This window comes from Lontra canadensis, unplaced genomic scaffold, assembly GCF_010015895.1.
Source record: "Lontra canadensis isolate GAN:19392208 unplaced genomic scaffold, GSC_riverotter_1.0 scaffold88, whole genome shotgun sequence".
NCBI classification, from domain to species: Eukaryota; Metazoa; Chordata; class Mammalia; order Carnivora; family Mustelidae; genus Lontra; species Lontra canadensis.
Window position 1 is genome coordinate 898555 of NW_022631082.1, and position 21792 is coordinate 920346.

At 58.1% G+C, this 21792-nt stretch overlaps 2 protein-coding genes across 9 annotated transcripts; one reads left to right on the forward strand and one right to left on the reverse strand.

The window, feature by feature from the left end:
• The first annotated feature begins 767 nt into the window (after positions 1–767).
• CREB3L3 (cAMP responsive element binding protein 3 like 3) lies at positions 768–9927 on the forward strand. Of its 4 annotated transcripts, none has more exons than XM_032883574.1 (10): positions 768–807; positions 1304–1432; positions 1860–2160; positions 3064–3179; positions 4503–4640; positions 5425–5531; positions 7583–7651; positions 8808–8892; positions 9061–9157; positions 9365–9927. In XM_032883574.1, the coding sequence occupies exons 1-10, from the start codon at positions 781–783 to the stop codon at positions 9739–9741; spliced, it is 1446 nt and encodes a 481-aa protein (XP_032739465.1). In that variant the 5' UTR covers positions 768–780; the 3' UTR covers positions 9742–9927. The 4 variants fall into 4 exon arrangements, with proteins under 4 accessions (XP_032739465.1, XP_032739468.1, XP_032739467.1 ...); XM_032883577.1 differs by having other exon boundaries at positions 9105–9157; XM_032883576.1 differs by having other exon boundaries at positions 4506–4640.
• A 1340-nt stretch (positions 9928–11267) lies between these two features.
• SIRT6 (sirtuin 6) lies at positions 11268–19867 on the reverse strand. 5 transcript variants are annotated; one of them, XM_032883578.1, is made up of 8 exons: positions 19754–19867; positions 17633–17760; positions 15862–16044; positions 14280–14339; positions 12705–12800; positions 12547–12627; positions 11839–11962; positions 11268–11745 (listed from the first exon to the last, which is right to left on the reverse strand). In XM_032883578.1, exons 1-8 carry the CDS (start codon positions 19817–19819, stop codon positions 11404–11406), a joined length of 1080 nt encoding a protein of 359 aa, XP_032739469.1. In that variant the 5' UTR covers positions 19820–19867; the 3' UTR covers positions 11268–11403. The 5 variants fall into 5 exon arrangements, with proteins under 5 accessions (XP_032739469.1, XP_032739471.1, XP_032739472.1 ...); XM_032883580.1 differs by lacking the exon at positions 17633–17760 and having other exon boundaries at positions 14287–14339; XM_032883581.1 differs by lacking the exon at positions 15862–16044.
• Positions 19868–21792: the final 1925 nt, after the last annotated feature.

A 21792-nucleotide genomic window follows, 5' to 3' on the forward strand; every position in this document is an offset into this window, starting at 1 on the left:
AGTGCTATGGGGCCGGCCTCCTCTGGTGGGGGGAGGGGAGACGGTCACACATAGCCTCTCAGCCATCTGGGCTGAATGTATGAAGACAGTGATAGAGTCAGAGGTGGGAGGGAGGGCAGTTTCCAGCAGGCAGAACAGCGAGTGCACAGGCCCTGAGGTGGGACCGAGTCTGGCTCAATCAATATCCGGTGAACAAATGAACCATAGAAGATTCTAGAAGGAACTGATTGCTGCTTAGGTTTGGCTGGGGAGGACTTGGAGCATGGGTGGGAGGTTGCTAGCTCCTGAGGGAAGGGAGCTTCTGGTAGAGGGGACAGCTCCAGCAAAGGCCTAGGATGTCCTTTTCTTGGTTTTGTTCCATCCTGGGAGTAGACAGGAGGCTGCCAGGGGCCCTGGGCTCTCCTGGAGACCTACGTCCTGGGACTCAGAGGAGAAACAGTCCCTGAAAGTAGGGGAGAGGTCGTGGCAGAGCTGAGGCACCCCAGACTTTGGCCTTTGCCTCTTGCCGGCTAGAAAAGCACAAAACATCAAGATAACGGTCTTCCCTCCCTTCCCCCAGCCTAGCCTGGTGTCACTGGCCCTTAACCCTGTCCATCTCGCCTATTCCCCAATCAGCACCCAGGGATGGGCTAGGAGCTCCCCATACAATTCCAGCATCTTTGGGGGGTGGTTACAGAGCTACAGAGAGACGCAGAGCAGAGTCTGCAGTCCTGGTGGTGGGGTGAGGCTCCAGCACAGAGCAGACTCAGAAAGCAGTGGGTGGCAGGGCCAGCTGGCCTCATGAATGGGGATTTAGCAGCTGGAAAGGTGAGCCCTGCCCCGGGCTGTGGGGGAGGGAGGGTCGAGGCCAGGAAACCCTCCCAAGATCCCAGAGTTGGAAGGAGCCTCACCCCCCCCCCATTAGACAGATGGGAAAACTGAGGCCAGAGAGCACACGGAATGGCCAAACTCATGCCTCCATCCCGGAGCTCTTCTTGTCTTTCCTCTAGCAAGAGGGCACTTGGGCAGGATGGGAGGGGAAGAGGGGGCTGGTTTCATCAGCTTCATAGGAGCTGACCAGGCTGTTCACCCCCACGCATGCACCTGTCTAGAGCTTTGAAAGAAATCAGCTCGCCTGCCCTGGGAGGGCCTGCGAGAGCAGCACAGCCCACCTGGAGATGGGAGCACCAGGGGCAGGATGGGCTGGCCTGGGGGCCGAGTGGGGGTTCGGTTTGAGCCGCACGGACCTTGAGGTGGCATGCCGATAGGAGGTGGGAGGAGAGCGGGAGGTGAGTTCCTCACGCCTGTCCCCTCCTTGCCCCAGATGGCTTCCTCCAGCTGTCCCTTGGACCCTATTGGCAGCCTGGAGCTCCTGGATCTCCTGTTTGATCAGCAGGATGGCATCCTGAGACATGTGGAGCTGGGTGAGGACTGGGACCACGTCGAGGACCAGGTGAGGACACACTGGGCCTCAGAGCCAGAGCTCCACTTCCTCGGGGAAGCATTTAGGACTCAGAGCTCAGTTTTAACAAAGCTCATCGTTGTGTTGAACCTCTCAGCTACTCTAAGGGGTAGGTGACATTAGCTTCTTCGTAGAGGTGAGGAAACTGAGGCCCAGAGAGGGATAGTTACTTGTCCAGGGTCACACAGCAGTTTGGGGTTGGGTTCAAGCTCAAACTTGGGGCTTGTGTCTTGGGGGTACCCAGGCTGCATGATTGTGTTCAGGCTCAACAACCCCGGGAGGAAGGAGCATTGGCCCCTTCTGTCTTGCAGAAAGGACAAGGGAGGCCCAGAGAGGATCTGTGGCTTGCTCGGAGTCACAGAGCAATCCAGAATAAAGCGCAATGCTTTTAACTCCCACCCTCCCGTCTCTGTCCCAGCAGGTCCTGCCAGTCCCAGACTCTGACGATTTCCTAAACTCCATCCTGGGTTCCGGAGACTCGGTGCCCAGCTCCCCGATCTGGTCCCCTGCAGCCAGTGACAGTGGCATCTCTGAAGACTTGCCTTCTGACCCCCCAGACACCCCTCCACGCAGCGGGGCAGTCGCCTCCCCCACCAGCTGCCATGCGGCCGAGTCAGCCAAGGGGCTCTGCCCCTCCTACCATCCTGGACCCCCCTGCCTTGTCAGTCCCCCTGGGCCAGTGGCCCACGTGCTGGAGGCCTCTGTGGCCATAGACCTGGGTAGGTTCCTCGTCTTCATTCACCACCCTTGCCTGGTTCTGTGCGCTGGGCTTGCACACACCCACCCTTTGAAATAGAAGCTGTCTTGGACCCATTCCCCAGATGGTGACATGGCGTTCCCGGTGAGGTTTAGGAATGAGTCAGAGCCACCGAGCTGGGCTGTAACCGTGGCAGACTGGCTCCCACCCCAGACGCCACCCTGTCAGCCTCATCTTTGAACCTCCCATGCCTGGATCCTGGAGATGCTCGATGAAAGTGTGTGAGGTCACAGGACCCTAGGCCTCCAGATGCTCCTCCTGGATCTGGGGAAAACTAGCCTTATGCAGAAGACACCCCCCCCCCAACCCCCAGCAGGGCGTCCTTTGTCCCTTGAGCCTTGCAAGGAGGCGGGAGAGCTTAATAGATTCACTGGAGACTTTACAAAACTGAGACTCAGAGAGGTTGAGTCATTCAGTCAAGGTCACACAGCTCTGCCCAGCCAGGATACGAACCAAGAGCTGTGTGGCCCAGAAGTCTGCGTTCTGGGGAGCAGCCTCCCTATAGGTGCCAGGTAGGAGGGCACCTGAGGTGAATTAGACCTGGTCCCTGCCCCCAGGGGGAGATAAGGCGCTCTGGCTGGAGACCTAGTCTATAGTCCTGGGCAATAACAACCACTCCCTCCTGGGCTGGCAGTGGGTCCCCCAGCAGTGTCCCGGGGAATCAGGCTCCCAATTTCTCTCAGTGAGAAGATGGAGGCACCAGCTGGGGTTCTCGCTTTCAGCCCAGGCTTTGGGTTTGTGCCCCCAATCCCTAGCACATTGTGGTTAATCCTGGAAGCCTTTCTGGAGGCGGCAGGTGGAAGCTGGGCACTCAGAGACCCCTACCTGACTTTTCCCTGGGTTTGTCCCCATCTGCCCTGGTCAGAAATGTGGAGCCCGGACCTCTGTTCCGAGGAGCAGGTTGAGCCGGCCGACCAGCCTCCGTGCTGCAACCTCACGGTGAAAGATCTCCTGCTCTCCAGCAGCGGGGCCGCCGACCTGGTGAGCAGTGCCCACCCCCACCCCCGCCAGAGCATCGGGGCTCAGAGGGCTTCATGGGGTCCCAGGACCTCCATTTCGGAGATTGGGAAACTGAGTCACACACAGGGTAGGGCACTTTCCAGTAGTGATAATAATTTTTTTTTTAAAAGGCTAAAACCAAGTATCCGCTATAGGCCAGACATTCTTCTAAATGCTTTCAATGTATCATCTTTTAATTCACAGAAATGCTAAAGATTGGGGCTCTTGTTACATTAATTTTTCTCTTGAGGAAATGGCACAGAGAGGGCCAGCAATCTGCCTTAAGTCACACAGCAGCTGCTGGCTCGACCCCTGGGCTGACCTACTGAATTCCTGCTCACGGACCCAGGACCGTCTGTCTTTCCGAGGGCTTTGAGTACCCAGAAACCAGATCTGATGACCCAATTAGTGCCCCCATTTCACAGATGAGGACGCAGTGATCAATGGCCTGGAATTCTGGGTAGTGGGGACTGACCCTCAGGATGGACAGACTGCCCCAATCTGTACCTTTATTCCGGGGTCTGCCATTCCACCGGGTGACATTTCTAAGACTTTGCCACTCGGATGACAACGTTCTTTCCTTTCTGATGTTTATCTTTCATAATTTAAATTTAGTTAAACACTTTTTAAAAATAGGCAAATACAATCATTTGGCCAGAGTTCCAAAGGCACAAACAGGCACAGGCGGGGGGTGGGGGGGGAGTTCACCTCACCTCCCTTCCCACACAGGTTCCAAGGATTCCTTTCAAAGGGATTTTTCCTTCTCCTCCTCCCCACCCCCTTCCAAGCTTGACATAATAAGTAGCATCCCACACTTATACTGGTTTTGCCCCTTTATTTTTTTAACTTGAGAGTTTACCCTGGTGATTGCTTTAGGTCTTGATATGGGGAAGCCCCTGTCCTTTTTCACAGCTCCCCTCCATGATCACCCGGATCATGCCTTATTTAATCTCTCCCCTCTTAGTCAGCTATCCCCACTGTGTCCAGCCCTTTGCTGTTACGGACAGCACTGCTGTGAATTTTCAGAACCCAGAACAGTGCCCGGCGTGCAGTAGGTGCTTAATACATGGTTTTCAAATGACTGTTAAGCAGATGAAAAGTCTGTGCGTCCGCGGTTTTGTCTGTGGTGAGGGTATCTGTAGGATCAGTTCCCGGCTCAGAGGGCTGATGCCGGCTCTCGAGCCCCAGTGCCCACGCGGACCCGACCGCAGACCGATGGACAGTTTCTCAAATCTGGTCCCTCCTCCGTTTCCCGGAGGCTGTCGGTTTCCCGCCCCCAGCGCCTTGTCCCCGTTTCCCCCACAGCAGCAGCATCACGTGGCAGGCCCCCACCTGCTGCGCCCCGGGGCTGAGCACTGCCAGGAGCTGGTGCTGACAGAGGACGAGAAGAAGCTTCTGGCCAAAGAAGGCCTCACCCTGCCCACTCAGCTGCCCCTCACCAAGGTGAGCCCGGGCTCCAGGCCCCGCCCCCTTTCCTGCCACTACCTGCGCCTGGGTCTCACCTGTGCGCCTCCTGCGCGAGAATGTCAGGACGCGGCTGTCGCTGGAGCTGGGAAATGCATCCTAAAGGCCAGCTGGATGGGCGGGTCCTAACACCCGGGAACCGAGGGCGGGCTTCCAGGCAGCGGCGGATTTGGGCGCCGGGAACCTTCCCTGGGCCTTCCACGCTGTATCATACAGCCCCTTGCAAGCCGGAGCCCACAAAGGGGCTGACCCGCAGGCCAGCTGTTCTTGCAGACCGGCTCCCACTGGGCTGTGCTGCATTGTAGGAATGTTTGAGTTTCTCTGGCCGGGAGTTTTCACGCAAGAATTCCGTGACTGTGGCCCCCGTACCCCCACACCGCCACAGGCAATAGCTGGCCGCAGCGCCCCCCCCCTTGCCCCCCAAGCCGATTTCACTCACGACCTGGGTTTGCCAGGCCCACTGCGAAGACCGTCCGGTCTCGGGACCCACCTGTCGGCCCCAGGAAAGCGCTGTTCCCCGGCGCGGCCGGAAGGTGGCGCCATCGCCCCGTTGCGCAAAGTCTGGGAGCAGGTTCCTAACTGGGACTGGGATCCGGGGAAAAAACATCAGGACCCAGGAGCCCCCTGCAGACTCTGCATGAATTTAGAGGGGTCTCATGGACTCTTCCCCCAGATCCCTGGGTCTGGGGGTGGGGGGCTCCTATGGAAAGAGAGCAGGGGTCCAGACAACAGAGCGGACCCTCCTTCCCTTGTCACTGCGCAGTACGAGGAGCGAGTGCTGAAAAAAATCCGGCGGAAAATCCGCAACAAACAGTCAGCCCAGGAGAGCCGGAAAAAGAAAAAGGAATATATAGATGGCCTGGAAACTCGGTAAGGCTGGGGGACTGGGATGCCACACGTGGGGTGGGGGAGGGGAACAGAGCCAGGAAGAGGGGTGCAACAGTGACTAAGGTCACAGTTTGGGGGGGCCTGACAAATCTCGGGGAGAGATTATTTTTCCCGTGAATTGCAAGGATGGAAAGATGCCCGGAGATGGCAGGGGGCTTAGTCTCGGGGTCCCTTTATCCCCCAGAATACGTGACACAAAGAAAGGAGAATGTATGACCCACCTTGTTCTAGCTCTCTGCTTGAAGACGGGGAGCTTCCTCCCCTGGTCTGAACATCCCTGGTCCTCAGCTGTCACGGCTTCCTTGAGTGTGTGTGCGATGGGAAGGACAGAGGGGACATCATTCTTGGCAGAACTTCCTCAACGGAAAAACTGTGACCCCAGTGTCATCCAGTCACCTCTCTCTTAACTCACGTAAGGGGACAGTCTCCTCTTCTCTAACAGAAGCGTAACGAGCTCGCTCGCTCACTTCCTGACCCGGGCCTGACTCAATGGGGTGTTATAGGTCCATTTGGGTGTTCTGTGTCTTCCCAAGTCAGCTTTGGGCTGTCCTCCACTTCCGGGAAGTGGTCCGTGACAAATGGACTGCCATGAACTGGTTCATAGTGGTCTCTTCTTATTTTGCTAAACTCTGTGCTGTAGGCGGTCGTACCCATTTTATTTTATTTTATTTTTTATTTATTTGACAGAGATCACAAGTAGGCAGAGAGAGAGAGAGAGAGAGAGAGGAGGAAGCAGGCTCCCTGCCAAGCAGAGAGCCCGATGCGGGGCTCGATCCCAGGACCCTGAGATCATGACCTGAGCCCAAGGCAGAGGCTTTAACCCACTGAGCCACCCAGGCGCCCCCCCTTTTTTTTTGGTCGTACCCTTTTTAATCATATGCTGTTCATTTGGGCTTTCTCTTTTCCTTCATCTTCTTGACTCATCTTGCCAGAAACTTGTTTATTCACTTATTCTCGCTGGAGAATGGCTTTCTGGCCTCCCTCCCATCCACCTGTATTTCTGTGTTCTAGCTCTTCCATTTCTGCTCTTAGCTTTATTATTATTTTTAATGTACCTACATTCAGTTCATTAACGTACAGTGTATGACTCGTTTCAGTGGTAGTGTTCAGTGATTTGACGGTCTTATTGCCCTCGGTTTTAGTATGTTCTTCCTTGGTGCTTTATTTTGAAGAGAGTTTGTTCCCTTGTCCTTTTGCTAATTTTCAACACGTGTGTCTCCAGCTTGTTGAGCTGGAGGAAGGGTCTGTCCCTCCCCGCCGTGGTCAGCTGCCCCTTGCTCACTGTGATTTGCTCCACTGACATTACCATTGGGTCCTTGGGTCTTCCTTAATCGACATCATGGATTCTTTTCTATCCCGTGAGTTATTTAGAAGGAGAGCTTTTCGGGGTGGGGGGGGGCTTATTCCTTTCCCTGGATCCAATGCCAAGACCAGAATATCCCATCTGAGTGGTCTGTGCCAAGACCACACTCGCAGATGGATGCAGGTGGGAAAGGTGGGGCGCCAGCCTGGATCTGGGGTCCCTAGACGGACAGATCGCCATCATGATGCTCCTCAGATGCAATCCGCGAAAACCCTCATCAACTTTGTTTCATGTTGTTCTCCCAGACACTCTGTGAACTAGGTAACTGTTGCCCCATTCGACGGGTGAGGGGACCAAGGTCAGAGAGTAGAGTGGCTTGAGCTCACAGGGAGGGTGAGGATTGTAATTTGGTCCTCCTTGGACTCCCAGTCATCCTACTCCTTGGTCTTCTGGAAGCATCGCTGCCCAAGTTTGGCATTCCGTTCCCAGTCCTGGGGGCACGGACTGGAGGGAAACCCCCACACCAATGCAGACGTGGGATGTAGGAGCGAGGCAGACCTGGGTTCAAATCCTGACCCGTCCACAGACTTGCCAGGTGACTTTGGATGAGTGATGTCCCATCTCTGGCCTCAGATCCCCTGCCTGTGAAGTGGGACCTCTCAGGGAGAAGTCAGCTGGGCCAGTTGGTGACAGGCATATTCTGAATGTCACTGTGACATTGTCCCTGCAGGATGTCAGCCTGCACGGCCCAGAACCAGGAGCTGCAGAGGAAGGTCTTGCATCTCGAGAAGCAGAACCTGTGAGTCTTGGTCCTGCTGTGGCAGAGGACTGGGGGAGCTGGCCCCCAGAGTCCCTCGCAGGAGAGATGAACTGTGTGGGGGACAAACTTGTGATGGCAAAGCAGGGCAGGGGTTATGGGCTCCACCTAGAAGGGGGCAGGCTGCATAGAGGTGGGCACTTGCACTTGGGGACGGGTGTTTCCGGAGGAGGAAATGGACCACGGATGGCCAGAGGCTAGAAACACGGTGTCCTGGAGGACTGCACGTGTTCTAAGAGGGGCAGTCATCTACTCAACATTTATTTAGTATTTTGTCCGTGCTGGGCATTGTTCTGGGCACTGGAACCACGAGATTAAACAGACAGACCATCTCCTGACTTACAGAACTCATAGTCTAGTGGGAGACATACTAAGACAAGTGAAAATACGTGAAAGATTATTTTCAAATAGTGATTGTCACTGAGGGGGAGAGCGAAGCAGGGCAAAGGCACTGGAGAGCGAGTGGGGGCTTCTCTGGGCAGGGAGGTCACATAAGGTGACTTTTGAGAGGAGAATTGATGGATGAGAAAGAACCAGCTCCGAGAAGACATGGTGAAAATGTGTCCTTGGCACAGAGGGAACCAGCATGTGCAAAGGTCCTGGGGCAGGACCAGGTCTGGGGTGTTGGAGAAACAATATGTGGGCCCATGTGGTTGGAGCAGAGTGGGCAAGGGAGAGAGAAGGAGGCGGGGGAGGGGACAGGGCAGGTCGTGCCAAGCCTTGGGGGCCATGGGGAGGACTTGGGCTTTTACCCAAGGTGGGGGGAGCCCTGGGAGGGTGGAGAGAAGCCCACTTACATTTGAAAAGTTCCATCTGGCTACTGCTGGCAGCATGAACCCTAGGAGGGCAGGAGGGGCCTTAGCGGGGCCAGAATAGAGGCTGGAGCTGGAATTTTGGTGAGAGAAGATGGCAGCCTGGATCAGGGAGGTGGGGTAGCCGAGAAGTGAGTGGATGCAGGGCGGGGATGTTCAGGGAGATTTACTGAAGCGAAGATGGAGAGTCTGGGACTCTAAGACCAATGGGGCCATGAGAGATGAATGGGGTTCAGACATCAGCCAGGCTGGGAGACCCCAGAAACAGATGGGAGTCAGATAACAACCGCATGGGGCTGAGCCAAGGCCTGTGCATTTCCACTAAGGTCCCTCTTGGAGCAGCTGAAGAAACTCCAGGCCATTGTCGTCCAGTCCACCAGCAAGTCGGCCCAGACAGGCACCTGCCTAGCGGTAAGTACTGGTCCCGAGGATAAAGGGGGTCCTTGGCCTTGGCCAAGGGGACTGTGCAGGGAGCTGACCATAGCCTGAGCCCCAGTTCAAGCACGATCCCATCTTCTGGGCCTTTCTTTGCTCACGGGGTGGGGGGAGGGATGGGGTGACCTCCCCCGTCTCCGCCAGGTCCTGCTGTTCTCCTTTGCCCTCATCGTCCTGCCCTCCATTAGCCCTTTCGTCACCAACAAAGCCGAGAACACCGGAGACTACGCACCTGTTCGAGGTAGGTGGGTTTGAGATGCTCAGCCTTCAAAGCCCCTCTGGGGCGCACCATGGGCACAGTCCCCTTGTTTCCCCAAGCCCCTCTACTGGGCCTCTGGGGGGTGGGGGAGCAGACCCCCTTATTTCTACTCTCTGAGGCTGGGGTTAGGGAATAGAGGGACACCAGTCTCCCACCCTGTCCCTCATGATCCTCCCTACCCTCACTCAGTTTTCTCCAGAACTTTGCACAACAACGTTGCCTCCCGCGTGGCCCCCGACGTCATACCAGGCTCCGAGGCCCCAGGACCGCGGTCCAAGGATGGCACATCCCAGGAAGGGTCTCCAGGAAGCCCCATGGCGGACTGGGAATCTCGGGGCATGTCGGCTCTGGGCAACTTGACAAAGGGTCTGGACAACTCGACTCTGATCCCGGACAACTTGGCCCTTGCCCGGGACAACTCGACACTCGCCAAGGACAACTTGACACTGGTCCCGGACAACTCGATGGAGAAGCTGAAAGGGGCCACCCTGCTGGGCTGGACTGCGCCTGAGCCAGCGCTCAGCTCTGGGCGGGTGGGATTGGAGGCAGCAGGGGAGGAGCTGTGAGCACCATCTCTATGTGCCTGCAGGCCCCTGGGCTTAGGGGACCTTCTGTGGACAGTGACGACGGGCATGGGGGTGAGAGGTGAGACCTGGCAGAAGAGCCAGGATGGAAATGTACAAACTCCCAGACCCCGAAACACACAGAACATGCCCAGACACAGGACACCCGCAGGGTCACAAAGCCTGAGAAAGCCAGACTCAGGCAAAGGAACTGGCAGACACATGCAGAGTGACCCACAGACCCAGATAGACAGACAGACACACACACAGACATCATGGCCCAACAGCTCCCCTGCCCCCGGCCTCCTCCCTGCCCCCTGCACACAGGGAAGAGAAACCGGCTGAGTCTGTGGGGACCCTGGCCCCAAGCCACCCCACTTTTCTAAGATTGCAGAGATCCTTAATAAAGTGTTTTGACAGAACACGGCTGGCACAAAGAGGTGTTGGGTGGGAGCTGAAGCAGAGTCTCAGGCTCCGCAACTCCTGGAAGGAGGGGCTGGGCCAGCCCATGATGCGGAGGGAGGTGCAGCCTGACCTCCAGGCTGGAAAGGCCACATGCCGGGCCCTGGAAGTGCCTTCAGCACCTTGGAGAGCGGCCGCGAGGCCCTTGCTTGCACGCCTGGACTGAGCTGTCTGGGGGCCCCGTGTCGACGGAAGGTCTGGGGACCTGCCTTCTTGGGGGCCTCCACAGCCCACCCTGCTCATTTTCCAGATGGGGAGACTGAGGCATGGGAAGTGAAGGATGCGGGCTGGAAGCCGGCTGTGTCTTGATGCTCATGAGTGGTGACTCCCCACCTGCTCTGAGCAGGTGCCGGGGGCTGCAAACCAGACCTGCAAAGCCATGGCCTCTAGCCTCCAGGGCCTCACAGCCTGGCAGCGGAGAGCAAATATTTAGAAACCATGCACACGGGCCCATCATCACACACTGAGGGCTCTAGGAATGCCAGCCATGGTACTGTCCTTCTCCTTCGTCCCCAGGACGGGGTTGGCCCAGGCCGGCTCCACAGGGGCAAGGGGCCCATGCGGTCCTGCCCTGCCCCCTGCTCTCCAGGACTAGGTTTCAAGGTTATGAAAGTCAAACACACAGACTCGGATGCAAGAATTGCTGTTTATTGCATTGAAGACTTCTTTGGAAGTCTGGAGGCAGCTGGGTGCACACACCTCTTTCTCCCTCTAGCCCCAAAGGCAAGGCAAACCCCTACTGTCCACGCCACCCTGAAGTCTGGCTCCTGAACAGTGGCTCTGCACCCCCTTACCTCCTGGTGGGATGGTGAAGGCGATTTTGGGGAGGCAGGGGATGGGGAGTGAGGGCCCAGGGCCAGAGGGAGTTAACTCTTGTTGCCAGTAATTAGGGAGGGCCTGGCAACACCTCCCCAGAAAGTCCTGAGTCAGGGGCTGGGCCTGGGCCTAGAGGAGCAAGTGCCTGAGGTGTCAGATCCAAGGTCATGTCCAGGGCGAAAATGCTCCTCCTCAGGCCCACCCCAGAGGCCCCCAGAGCTAGAGAGAGAGGCAGTGGAGGGGGAGCCTGGCCTGGATCCCAGCAATCAGCACCCTGAGGTCGCCCCCCCCACCCCCATGGGCAGGTACGAGTGAAAAAGTGAGACCAGTAAGAAAAGATGAATCCACAGTTTCTACAAAAAGCCCCACCCTCCCCAGGCCCCCTAGTCAGCTTGGGGCCACCTCGGCCTTCACCCTTTTGGGGGGCCTGTGCGGCACAGGACTGTCCAACCGCTCCCTCTTGGGGCTGGCAGGCCCAGAGCCATTGTGCTGGGCGCAGGACTCCGTGGAGGGCTCCGGCTTGGGGCTGGCAGGTGCTGGGCCATTGAGCTGGGTGGGGGCCTCCTCTTTGGGCTCCAGCTTGGGGGCAGGAGGGCGGGGCAGGGGGGGCAGCGCCCTCTCCAGCACGTTGGGGCCGTCCCAGGCAGGGATCTCCAGGCCCAGGTGCTTCATGAGCCTGGTCATGACCTCGTCCACGTAGCCATGGATACGCAGGTCAGCGTGGCGGTCCTGCGGGGGGCAAAGGCAGGTCAGGCTGAGGCCAAGGTTGGGAGGGGAGGGAGGCTGGGGCAGGGAGCATGTCAGGGTGGGCTCAGAACGCACATGCTTCGTGGGCTGAAGGTTGACAATGACCAGTCGGCCTCCTCGGCGCTTGGTGGCAAGGGGCAGGTTCCCGCTGGGCCGGATTTGCAGCGAGGTGCCCAGTGTGATGGACAGGTCTGCATTCCTGGGGCGGGCAGGCAGAGTCGGACGGAGCCCCTCCTAGCCGGGCACGGTGGTCTCTACAGCCCTCCTGCCCCTCCTGGCTCAAGCCCCATTGTCTCCCCACAGGCCTTGTGCCCCTGCTACACGCCCAGCCCCAGGGGTAGGGGTCAGCTCCCCTCACAGCTGCCTCTGCTCTCAAGGGCCACCCGCAGCCTGGGCCGGCTTCCCAGCTGCCCTGAGTCCCACCACTGCAGCTCCGCTTCTGCCTGGGCCCCCTCTCCCCCGACCCCCCATTGGCAGAAGCAGGGCTGTTGACGTGGGCAGGACCATGGAGCCTTGGGACTCGGGTTCTACCCTGGCTCAGCCACTTCCCAACGGGGCAGCTTTGGACAGGAGCCCACCTCCAGACGCCTCGGTTTCCCTGCCTGCAACACGAGCACGGTGCGGTGTGTGCGAGGAGCTGCTGTACTCAGGAGGACAGTGAGGCCCAGAGCACTAGCAACTGCCTCTCTCAGGAAGCCTCTCCTGACTGCCCCCGGGCCAGAGCTGGCTGGGCTTCTCCCTGCGTCCCCACCCGCCCAATCCGGGCTCTTCTGAGGGTCAGACCTGCTGGCCTCGTCAGCAAGAGTGAGGTCCCGGTCAGGCAGGGCGTCCTCCCAGTCCAGGATGGTATCTCGCAGCTCCCCCCTGCGGAGGCGGTGGGGGCATCAGCAAGGAGACTCGCACCCTCCCCTGGAGTCCAGGCGGGGCGGGGGGTCACTCACCTGCAGGCCCGCAGCCCCCTCGCCTTGGCCACAGTGCAGAGCCGGCCCGTGGCCTTGAGACCCATGCTGCCCACGACAGTGTCCCGGACGTACTGCCTGTGTTGGGGGAGGAAGGGGGGCCTGTGGGGCCAGGTCAGCCCACCCCCTGCTGCCCTGCGGCCTGAGCTGTTCTCCCAGGGAAGTGGGGGGCTTCCACAACACAGCTGGTCTGGCCGCACCCCAATGCCAGTGGCGTGGAAATAGACTGGGAAGGGTTCCAGACAGAGGAGACAGAGCGATGCGACAGTGACATGCAAGGTGGGACCCCAGGTTGGATCTTGGACCGGGACAAAAACAGAAGGCTCAGGAGCACTGGGCAGCTTGGCGGGGGGGTTGGGGGGGGCTGGGTGACCTCCACGGCTTTCTATGTGGCCTTTACAACGAACGTGCTGCGGCCGAGGAAGAGAAGAGCTCCTGGGAGACACATGTCCCTTGGGCCTGGGGCAGTGGGCACTTAGCCTCAAACGCCCAGCAAGGACTAACAAAACGGGAACGACCGCCAAATCCACGCGGGGATCAGCAGACTACGGACATGAGGACCAAATCTGGCCCTCAGCCTCCTGTCCTTGTGAATAAAGCTTTACTGGCGCTCGGCCACGCACATTCCTTCCCATGGCGTCTAACGCAGCTCTCACACCTCGAAGGCAGAGCCCGTCATCCTGACAGAGGCCCTCTGGGCCATAAAGCTGAGAACGTTCTACCATCTGGCCCTTTCCAGAAAAGGTTTGTTGATCCCTGGTCTAGGCAGAGTTCGGTTCATCATATGATTCTTATGAGTTTTCTGTAGATTTGAAATTTTTCAAAATAGATTTGGGGACTTTTTTTTTTTTTTTTTTTTTTTTGGCCATGGGCACCTCCTGCCCTTGCTGGGCGGTTGCTGAGTCAGCGCCCCGACTCCGGGAAGGGCTCTGGCTCAGTCTGCCCAGAGCGGGCAGACCCACCTCCGTCACACTCTGTCTTGGGCTGAACTGTGTCCCCCAAAAAGATATGCTGGAGTCCCGACCCCTGATACCTCAGAGAGTGACCACATTTGGAAACAGGATCATCACAGACGTAATGAGCTCACGCTGGAGGAGGCTGGGCCCTCATCTAACAGGACTAGTGTCCTTACAAGCCAGCCAGATGGCGGACTGAGGGGTCGACAGGCCGAGGAGCGCCAAGGACTACGAGAAACCTCCAGCAGACACAAGCAGGCAGGAAGGAGCCCCCCCCTGCCCCCGCAGGGCTCAGTGGGAGCCAGGCCCTGCCACAGCTGACTTCGAACTTCTAGCTCCAGGTTGAGATGACCCGTTTCTGTTTTGAGCCGCCCGGTTTGCGGCCATTGTTCTGGCCATCGTCCTGCGGCGCAGGAGAGGAGCGCACCTCCCCCGGGGGAGCATGTGTCTCCAGCCCCCACCCAAGCCTGGGTCTCTGGCCAGGCCAGAGGATGCTCACAAGGACCCAATGCAGAGCCTGACCTGGGAGGTGACAGAACAAAGGGCCGGCCCCGGGACTGCCCATGCCCTGCGCCCCGCCCCACCCTCCAGTGGCACTCACGTCTTACACTTGACACACTCCTCTACAAACATGTTTCCGTGGAGCTCTGCCAGCTTGTCCCTGTGGGAGGAGAAGGGAGACACTTCACCGTGGCACGGGGTACTGGTTCCTAAGGCTTAAGGCCGAGCACCGAGCCCTTTTCCTCCAGGAAGCCTTCCCTAAGCCCTCAACCATAGGATCAATGGACTCCTTCCTTCCAGGGCCTCTGGCTGTGGACTCCGCCATGCATAGTTGTACAACCTTACCCAGATGGCCCAACCTCTCCGAGCCTGGGAACCATTAACCTTTACGGCTGATCCCACCCCGTACAGGGACAGCCCATTCCGCTCACAAAATCCTTCCACACTACTCGTGCTGGAACCTCCAAATGTCACCAGGTCCGAAGGACAGGAATTCTGATACCCGGTTTGCAAAGAACCTAAGGCGATGGGTGGCCCCGGGGGCATAGGGTTTAGAGGAAGAGGGACGTGGGATCAACTCCTGGCTCTGTTGCTTCCCTGCTGTGTGACTTTGGACAGGTCACTTAACCTCTCTCTGCCTCAGGCCCCATCTATGAAATGGGACAGCAGTGCCTAACTTTTGGGATATTTGGGAGAGCAATGATCAGGCCTGGAAGGCTCTTTCCCTCACTCTGTCAGTCACCTCCCTTACTCCCTCATGTCCCTAGTCCAGTGTCACAGCCCCCTGGCCTGTCACAGGCTGCATCTCCTGTCCCAGTTTCCCCTTTTGTTCCCTGACAGTGATCACCGCCTGACCGAGCGTGCAATTTGCTAACTGATCTCGTCTTCTGTTTCTGCGCCACGAAAGCGTAAGTCCCGGGAGGGGCTACTGTCCTGTGCCCGCAGCGACCCGCGTCTAGAACAGCGTGTGTGTGCAGTGGGCGCAGGGTAAAGAGTTGGGTGCAATCCGTTTCATTCCTGTCTGCGTGCAGTGGGTGCCGGCAGATTAGTGCTTCCTCCTCCAAAAGGGACTCAGGCCCATTTCAAAAGGGGAGGGGACAGTGGCCTCATTCCCCTTTAGAAGCCGAGAAAAATCCTTTTCCTTCAACCCTCACCTACGAAGGGTGGGCAACTCGTGTCCACATCTGCCCCTGCTCTCATCCGTGGACCCAAGGGTAAGACCTGGTCAGCCTTTCGGCCCTCATACAGTGTTCCCACTCACTATAAAAGTAAAAAAGACGGGTATGAAGACCCAACTACCAGCTCCCAACCGTGAGGACTTCTTCCAGCGCTCAGTTTCCTCTCGGCCTCCCTCCCGAAGGAGATTTTGGAGCAGGCCTGGTGCTGGTGGCCGAGGGCCACACTCCAAGCCGACAGAGGTCCAGAGCACAGTGGTCAGGGCTGGAAGCACCCCTGAAGCTCCTGGGACCAGGAAAGGGGACCCCAATTCTCAAGATGAGCCCGGGGAGGCAGTGACGGTGGATGACAGCTCTGGTTCACAGAGCTCCGCAGGGCGCTTGGCACTTCTTCCTGCTGCCTAAATCGCTGTGGCGGCCTCATACTGGAGGGGCCGGCATCAGCATTCACTTGACAGATGAGGAGACTGAGGCCCTGAGGGAGCAGGGCCAGAAGCTGGGGGTTACCTGGGGAAGCCGGAGCGCACGTGCAGCCCGTCCACGTTCTGGCTGACCAGGAAGCGGAGGAGGCCCACACGCTCCAGCTGCACCAGCGCCATGTGGGTCTGCGTGGGCCGCGCACTCTCGAAGGTGGTGTCGAATTTGGGGGCCAGGCCCCGCTCCTCCATTGTCCAGACACCATGGGGGCCCCTGAAGGTGGTAGGTGTGGGGAGACACAGAGAGTTTAGGGTTCAAGGAGACAGGGTAAGGAATAAGAGACAGAACATTAGAGACAGAGACAGAGAGAGACAGAGAATCAGGGAGACAAAGATGGAGAGACAAAAGAAAGTATGTGAGACAAAGAGAAGGGAGGCGTGCCTGGGAGGCTCAGTGGGTTAAACTTCTGCCTTTGGCTGGGGCCCTGGTCCCAGGGTCCTGGGATCGAGCCCTCCATCAGGCTCTCTGCTCAGCGGGGATTCTGCTTCCCCCCTCTCTCTGCCTGCTTCTTTGCCTAGTTGTGATCTCTGTGAAATGAATAAATAAAATCTTTAAAAAAAAAAAAAGACAAAGAGAAGGGAGAGATAAAGGGGGCAGGGAGAGGAAGGGGAGAGCCTGTGGCGCACGACAGCAAAAAATTATTCATTACAATCAACATTTTCTGCTGCTACACTGAGCCTGGCCCTGTGCTGGGTGATGCTGAGGTCCTAGTGGACCGAGGCCCTGCCCTCAAGGAGTCCTCCATCTCATGGAGGGTGGACCTAAGTGGTCACCGACCCCGCAGCTGTGAAGCTGGAGGAGCCCAGTGGAGGTGCTGGAGCCTGTGCATGGGGAGTGCAGGAAGGCTTCCTGGAGGAGGCTGAGCTGTCTCTTCAGCTGTGCGAGGAAAGGGAAGAGAGTTCGGGCAGGAGGGGTAAGCAAAGGCCTAGGGGACTGACAACAGCCTGTGAGTTGGGGGAAATGAAGTGGTCTGGGGGCTCCAGTGGGAGCAACAGGGCCCGAGTGGGAGAGGCGTCCTGAGGTGGGGTCAGGAAGGGCTTTGATTTCTTTCCATCCTGAAGTATGGGGAACTCTCCTGTGTGGCAGTGGGGAGTCATGGCAGATTATGGAGGAGGGGTGGGAGGGAAACACGCCTTAGAAGTGTGACATTCCTCCCGGAACCAGGAATCTGCTTTCCCCGATGCAAGTCTGGGCTAAGGGCCCATGAGGCCTAGGGAGGGAGTATAAACATGACAGGCCTGCCCTATAGGGCACGGTGCCTTCAGGGGCCGCTAGGGGGTGCCAGTTTGAGACCGTGGCGCTTCAGCAAGAAGACTCTTGCCCAACACAGGCTGCCCCAAGCAGGGAGGGGCTTAGACACTGGTGGCACACCCTTGTCAACAGGTGAGAGCCCGAGGTCGGGATGATTAAAGCCACTTGCCTGACACCAGGTCCGACAGAAAAATATTTGCAAGTGAGCATGGAGCCAACTGCCCCTGATAGCAATCTTCTCATTGTCTAAGGTAATAGAACCCCAGTACTTTGGCATGCATGGTGGGCCCAGGCAAAAGACTACATTCCCCAGGATCCCTTGCAGCTAGGGATAGTCAGGTGACCACGCTCTGGCCAATGAGGTGTGAGTGACCAATGGAATGTTGAGCTTGACTTAAAGGGAACGGTCTGCAAGGGTGGGTCTTTCCAGTCCCCAACATCCCCGGGAAAGGCCGTAGGACGGGTTCTGATGGCCAAGCCTCTGTGAGTTGACAGGGAAAATGCTGGCGGTAGCGGACCCTGCCTCAACCTTCCCTCCATGCCCACAGACCTGAAGTCAGGGATGCCCGAGGCGGTGCTGATGCCGGCACCTGTGTGGAACACCACGTTGGAGGACTGCCAGACCAGCTGCGCCAGCTCCCACACCTTCCGCTCTAACTCCTCAGGAGGGTCGAAGATCTGTCAGGGAACAGAGCAGAAGGCAGAGGTCAAAACATGTCCCAAGTGGCAAAGCCACTAGCCACAGATTGGGATTCCCCTGCCTTGCCCGGGGGTGGGGGGTAGTAGGGGGAAGAGAACCCACTGGAAAAGGGAGCTTATCCTCATGTACCTCCTCTGTCCACAGCCCCTTGGGGCTCCCGCATCCTTAGGGAGCCTAAAAGCCTAAGCCCTCCCTAAAAGCCTAAGCCCTCCCAGTGGCCTCCCTGGAGGCCCTGCACGATCTACTCTCCCCTCCTCCCTCTCTCTCCCCCTCACCCACTCTGCTCCAGTCACACATGCCTCCTCACTATTCCTCCAACACACCAGGCCTGATCCTGCCTCAGGACCTTTGCACAGGCTCTAGGCAGAGGGTACAGCACTACCCACATGGCTCCTCTCTCACCTCCTTTAGCTCTTGGCTCAAAAATCATCTCATTTGCACACCTGTGTTCACAGCAGCATCATTTACAATCACTAAAATGTGGAATCAACCCCAGGGTCCATTGATGGGCAAAAGGATAAGCACAGTGTGGCCCGTCCACACACTGGAATACAATCCAGCCTTAGAAAGGAAGGGACCCTGACACCTGTCATGACATGGAGGGACCCCTGAGGACGCTGGGCTCAGTGAGAGGAGCCAGGCCCAGAAAGACCCATCCTGCAGGACCCCACTCCTAGGAGGGCCCCAGAGGAGTCCTGTTCACAGAGACAGAGAGGAGAAGGTGGGAGCCAGGGCTGGGACAGGGGGTGGGGAGTCCATGCTTCACAGAGACAGTCTCCGTGTGGGGAGATGGAAAGTTTTGGAGATGGAGGGTAGGGGGGTGGTTGCACAACGGCGTGGATGTTTTCTATGCCACTGAACTGTATACTTGAAATGGTTAAGATGCGACATTTTATGTTGTGTATTTTGCCACAATTAAAAAAAATTGAGGGGCGCCTGGGTGGCTCAGTGGGTTAAGCCTCTGCCTTCGGCTCAGGTCATGATCCCAGGGTCCTGGGATCCAGCCCCACTAGGGGTTCTCTGCTCAGCAGGGAGCCTACTTCCTCCTCTCTCTCCTCCTGCCTCTCTGCCTACTTGTGATCTCTCTCTCTCTGTCAAATAAATTAAAAAAAAAATGTTTAAAAAAATTTGAAAAAAGAAAAGTGATCTCAGTGATGCCTCCTGGGCCCTGGTTTCAATGCAGCCCCAGCTCTCCTCACCACTGCCCTCTTTACTTTTCTCCCTGAAGCTTACCGTCATCGGACTTATATTTACTTGCTCCTTGTCTGTCTCTCTGCTAGAATGAGGGATGAGAATGTGCCTGGTGCATAGTTGGTGCTCCATAAATGCTTGTGGAATCAAGCGACCAATCAAGGGCCAGGCAGTAGAGGAGAGGGGCTTCGGGAGGGATTCCGAGGGCTCTTATTAAATGCCTCAGAACGCGCGGACCAGACTTTAGGGGATGGGGCGATCTTCCTCCCAGTTTACAGAGGGGCGAGGGGACCCAGAAGGGAAGTGACTCACAGAAGGGGTTTTGCTGAAACTATCTACGTCCATCCAACCTGAAACCCCTCTCCATCACCCTCAGGATAAAGTGTCAGCTCCCCAGCCTGGCACGTGCGGTCCCTGCGGTCCAGGCTCTGGAAACCTCTCGCCTAATTTGTGCCCCAAGTGTGTTTCTTCCCACCTCCCCGCCTTCGGCCCTGCCGAGCCTTCCGCCTGCAACTGCGTTCCCACGCTTCCCTCATCAGAACTTCGGGACTTCCCGCGACGCGGGTGCCTCCCTCGGTCCGGCCAGGCCGACTGGGGGCTGGGGGCGTCCGGGTCCCCGGGAGCGCAGGGGGCGTCACTTCCCGCCCCCTCCTCTCTGGGAAGTCCCTCCCATTGTCTAGCCTCAGTGCCTCCCGATATTCCCACAATGCCCCGCTGCTGCCCGACCCCGCCCAGCCCGCGGCGCTGCGGGCGGCCTTCGGGAGGCCGGGCCGAACTCACCTCGGGGAGGCCACACTTGCCCTTGTCCGCGTACGGCGACAGTCCCGCCGCGTAATTCACCGACATCCTCGCCGCCCCGACGGGAACAATAAAGTTTATCTTGTTGAGGCCGCTTCCGCCGGAAACGGGGTGGGACGTGGGGTGGGGGAGGAGTCGTGTTCCTCCCTACTCGCCCGGCCTCTGCCTCCAAGACGCATGCGCTTCGCCTGACGCCTCGGGCGCCATCCCCAGTGCTGGCAAAGGGAAGTCAATTTTCTTCGGAGTGTTGCAGGGTGGCTGGAAACTGGCTGCCGCCCATGGGACAGTGCGCCAGTCAGCTCTCAAGTGAGGGGCACAAGCAACCGGCGCCCCGTTTGAATTCCCCACGTCCCTCACGAGGACAAAGGACTCGTGCTTCCAGTCGGGGCTCTTTCCGCTTCACATTTCAGAAGGGAATAAAGTCACCAATGTAGGGCAATCGTGCACGTGGGTGGTGGGGGGGGCAGTGTGGGGCCTCACCACGTAGGGGCTTGAACGCCGCTCCGAATTACCCGGGCGTCATCCAGCTGGGTGGTATTCTGCACACGGCAGTACAGGTGACCAGCTAAGCGCCTGCTCAAAGGCACTGGGGCCAGTGGCGTTGAGGATGCGTTTAAGAAACGTGTTGAGCACCAACCGTGCTGGGGAGACACTGGAGAACAAAGGCGGCACCTTGTGGCGAGAGGTGGACACAGACCGGTGAGCGGCAGATGGTGCCTTAGTGTGATTAAGGTGCCTTGAGGGCACCGAGCCATAGGGAGCTGAAAGGAGGCACCTGACCCAGCCTGGGTACATCCCGGAAGGCTTCCTGGAGGAGGGGGTGCTGCAGCAAAGATCCAAAGAGTGAGTAGGAATGAGATGGGGAGAGTGAGCCTGTTGGGAACGACATGGGGTACAGAAGGGGCGTTCCTGGTAGAGAAACAGCAAGGGCAAAGCCTGGGAAGAGATGTGGGGGGTGTTGGAAGAGCGAGGGTGTCTTCCGGCCAGAGCTCGTTGGCCAGCCTGTCTCCTCCCTCTGCTCATCCCCGGCCCCCTGGGGCGGATACCCTCTCAGAGCTGATCGGGTGTCTGAGCTGAGCGCTTGGAGCTGCGGGTGTGAGCTGGTGGCCCAGCTGGGAGCAGGTAACTGGAGCCAGCAGAGGGCGAGGAGGCCTGGTGCTAGCGTGACTGGAGTTGCAGGAGGTAGGAGTGGAGGAAGCGAGGGAAGCCTGGGATGGAGGCGCCCCTTAGGGCCTCAGGGCCCTGGTGTATGGGAGCAAGGCAAGGCCCGCGTCTGTCCCAGCTATGCTGAGGAGCTGCCCAGGTGCGCGTGCACACACACGCACACACGCACGCACTTCCCACTTGCCAGCCTTTGCATGGCAAAGGGTCTGTACCCTGTTTATCTGCTGCCACCCCTTTCAGCTTCCTGCCTGGCCATCAGACCCTCCATTAGATACCATCACCTCTTCCAGGAAGCCAGTCCTGTCCCCCAAGCCCATGGATCCCCTCCTGCCCCGCCAACCTGTGGACTCCTCTTGGGTGTCTTACTACACCCAGCTCTGGGTGAGATTGAGACAGACAGGAAGGAAGAGGGTAGGGTGAGTGCTGAGTGATGGGCAGGGATCGCGGGAGGGGCGGGTGGATACTAGGGGATATAGGTGGGTGGGTAGGCGGGAGGGGTGGATGGGTGAATGCAGGGGTGAGCGTTGGGTGTAGAGGTGGATGGACGGTGGGTGGATGGTGGACGAACTGTGACTTAAAGGTCATGAGGAACCGCGAGAAGGTGAGTTGGTGGCTGGTAGCCCGCGGACGGCTGTGTCCATGCTCTGGTGGGAGGACGGTGAGTGGACAGGTGGGAGGATAGTTTTGAGAATTCACAGGCCTGTTGGGACACCTCTGCTCACCTGGGGTGACTTGCCTCCATGACTCGGCTGCAGATAATCTTCTCTGATTATCCGAGAAACGTACCTTGGTGCTAGATGGCCTCAGCTCTGGGCCCAATCGCCAGGAGCCCCTCTCTGTTCAGGACGACGGTTCCT

Bases quoted from the DNA above. Each gene is read 5' to 3' on its own strand.
- SIRT6 (XM_032883578.1), bottom strand. From the start codon at position 19,819: ATGTCGGTGAATTACGCGGCGGGACTGTCGCCGTACGCGGACAAGGGC. The intron at 17,761-19,753 runs GTGAGTTCGGCC...GTTCCCTGACAG, and splicing joins GCAAGTGTGGCCTCCCCGAG to ATCTTCGACCCTCCTGAGGA. The intron at 11,746-11,838 runs GTGCGTTCTGAG...TGCCCCCCGCAG, and splicing joins ACCTTCAGCCCACGAAGCAT to GACCGCCACGCTGACCTGCG.
- CREB3L3 (XM_032883574.1), top strand. From the start codon at position 781: ATGAATGGGGATTTAGCAGCTGGAAAG. The intron at 7,652-8,807 runs GTGAGTCTTGGT...ATTTCCACTAAG, and splicing joins CATCTCGAGAAGCAGAACCT to GTCCCTCTTGGAGCAGCTGA. The intron at 9,158-9,364 runs GTAGGTGGGTTT...ACCCTCACTCAG, and splicing joins AGACTACGCACCTGTTCGAG to TTTTCTCCAGAACTTTGCAC.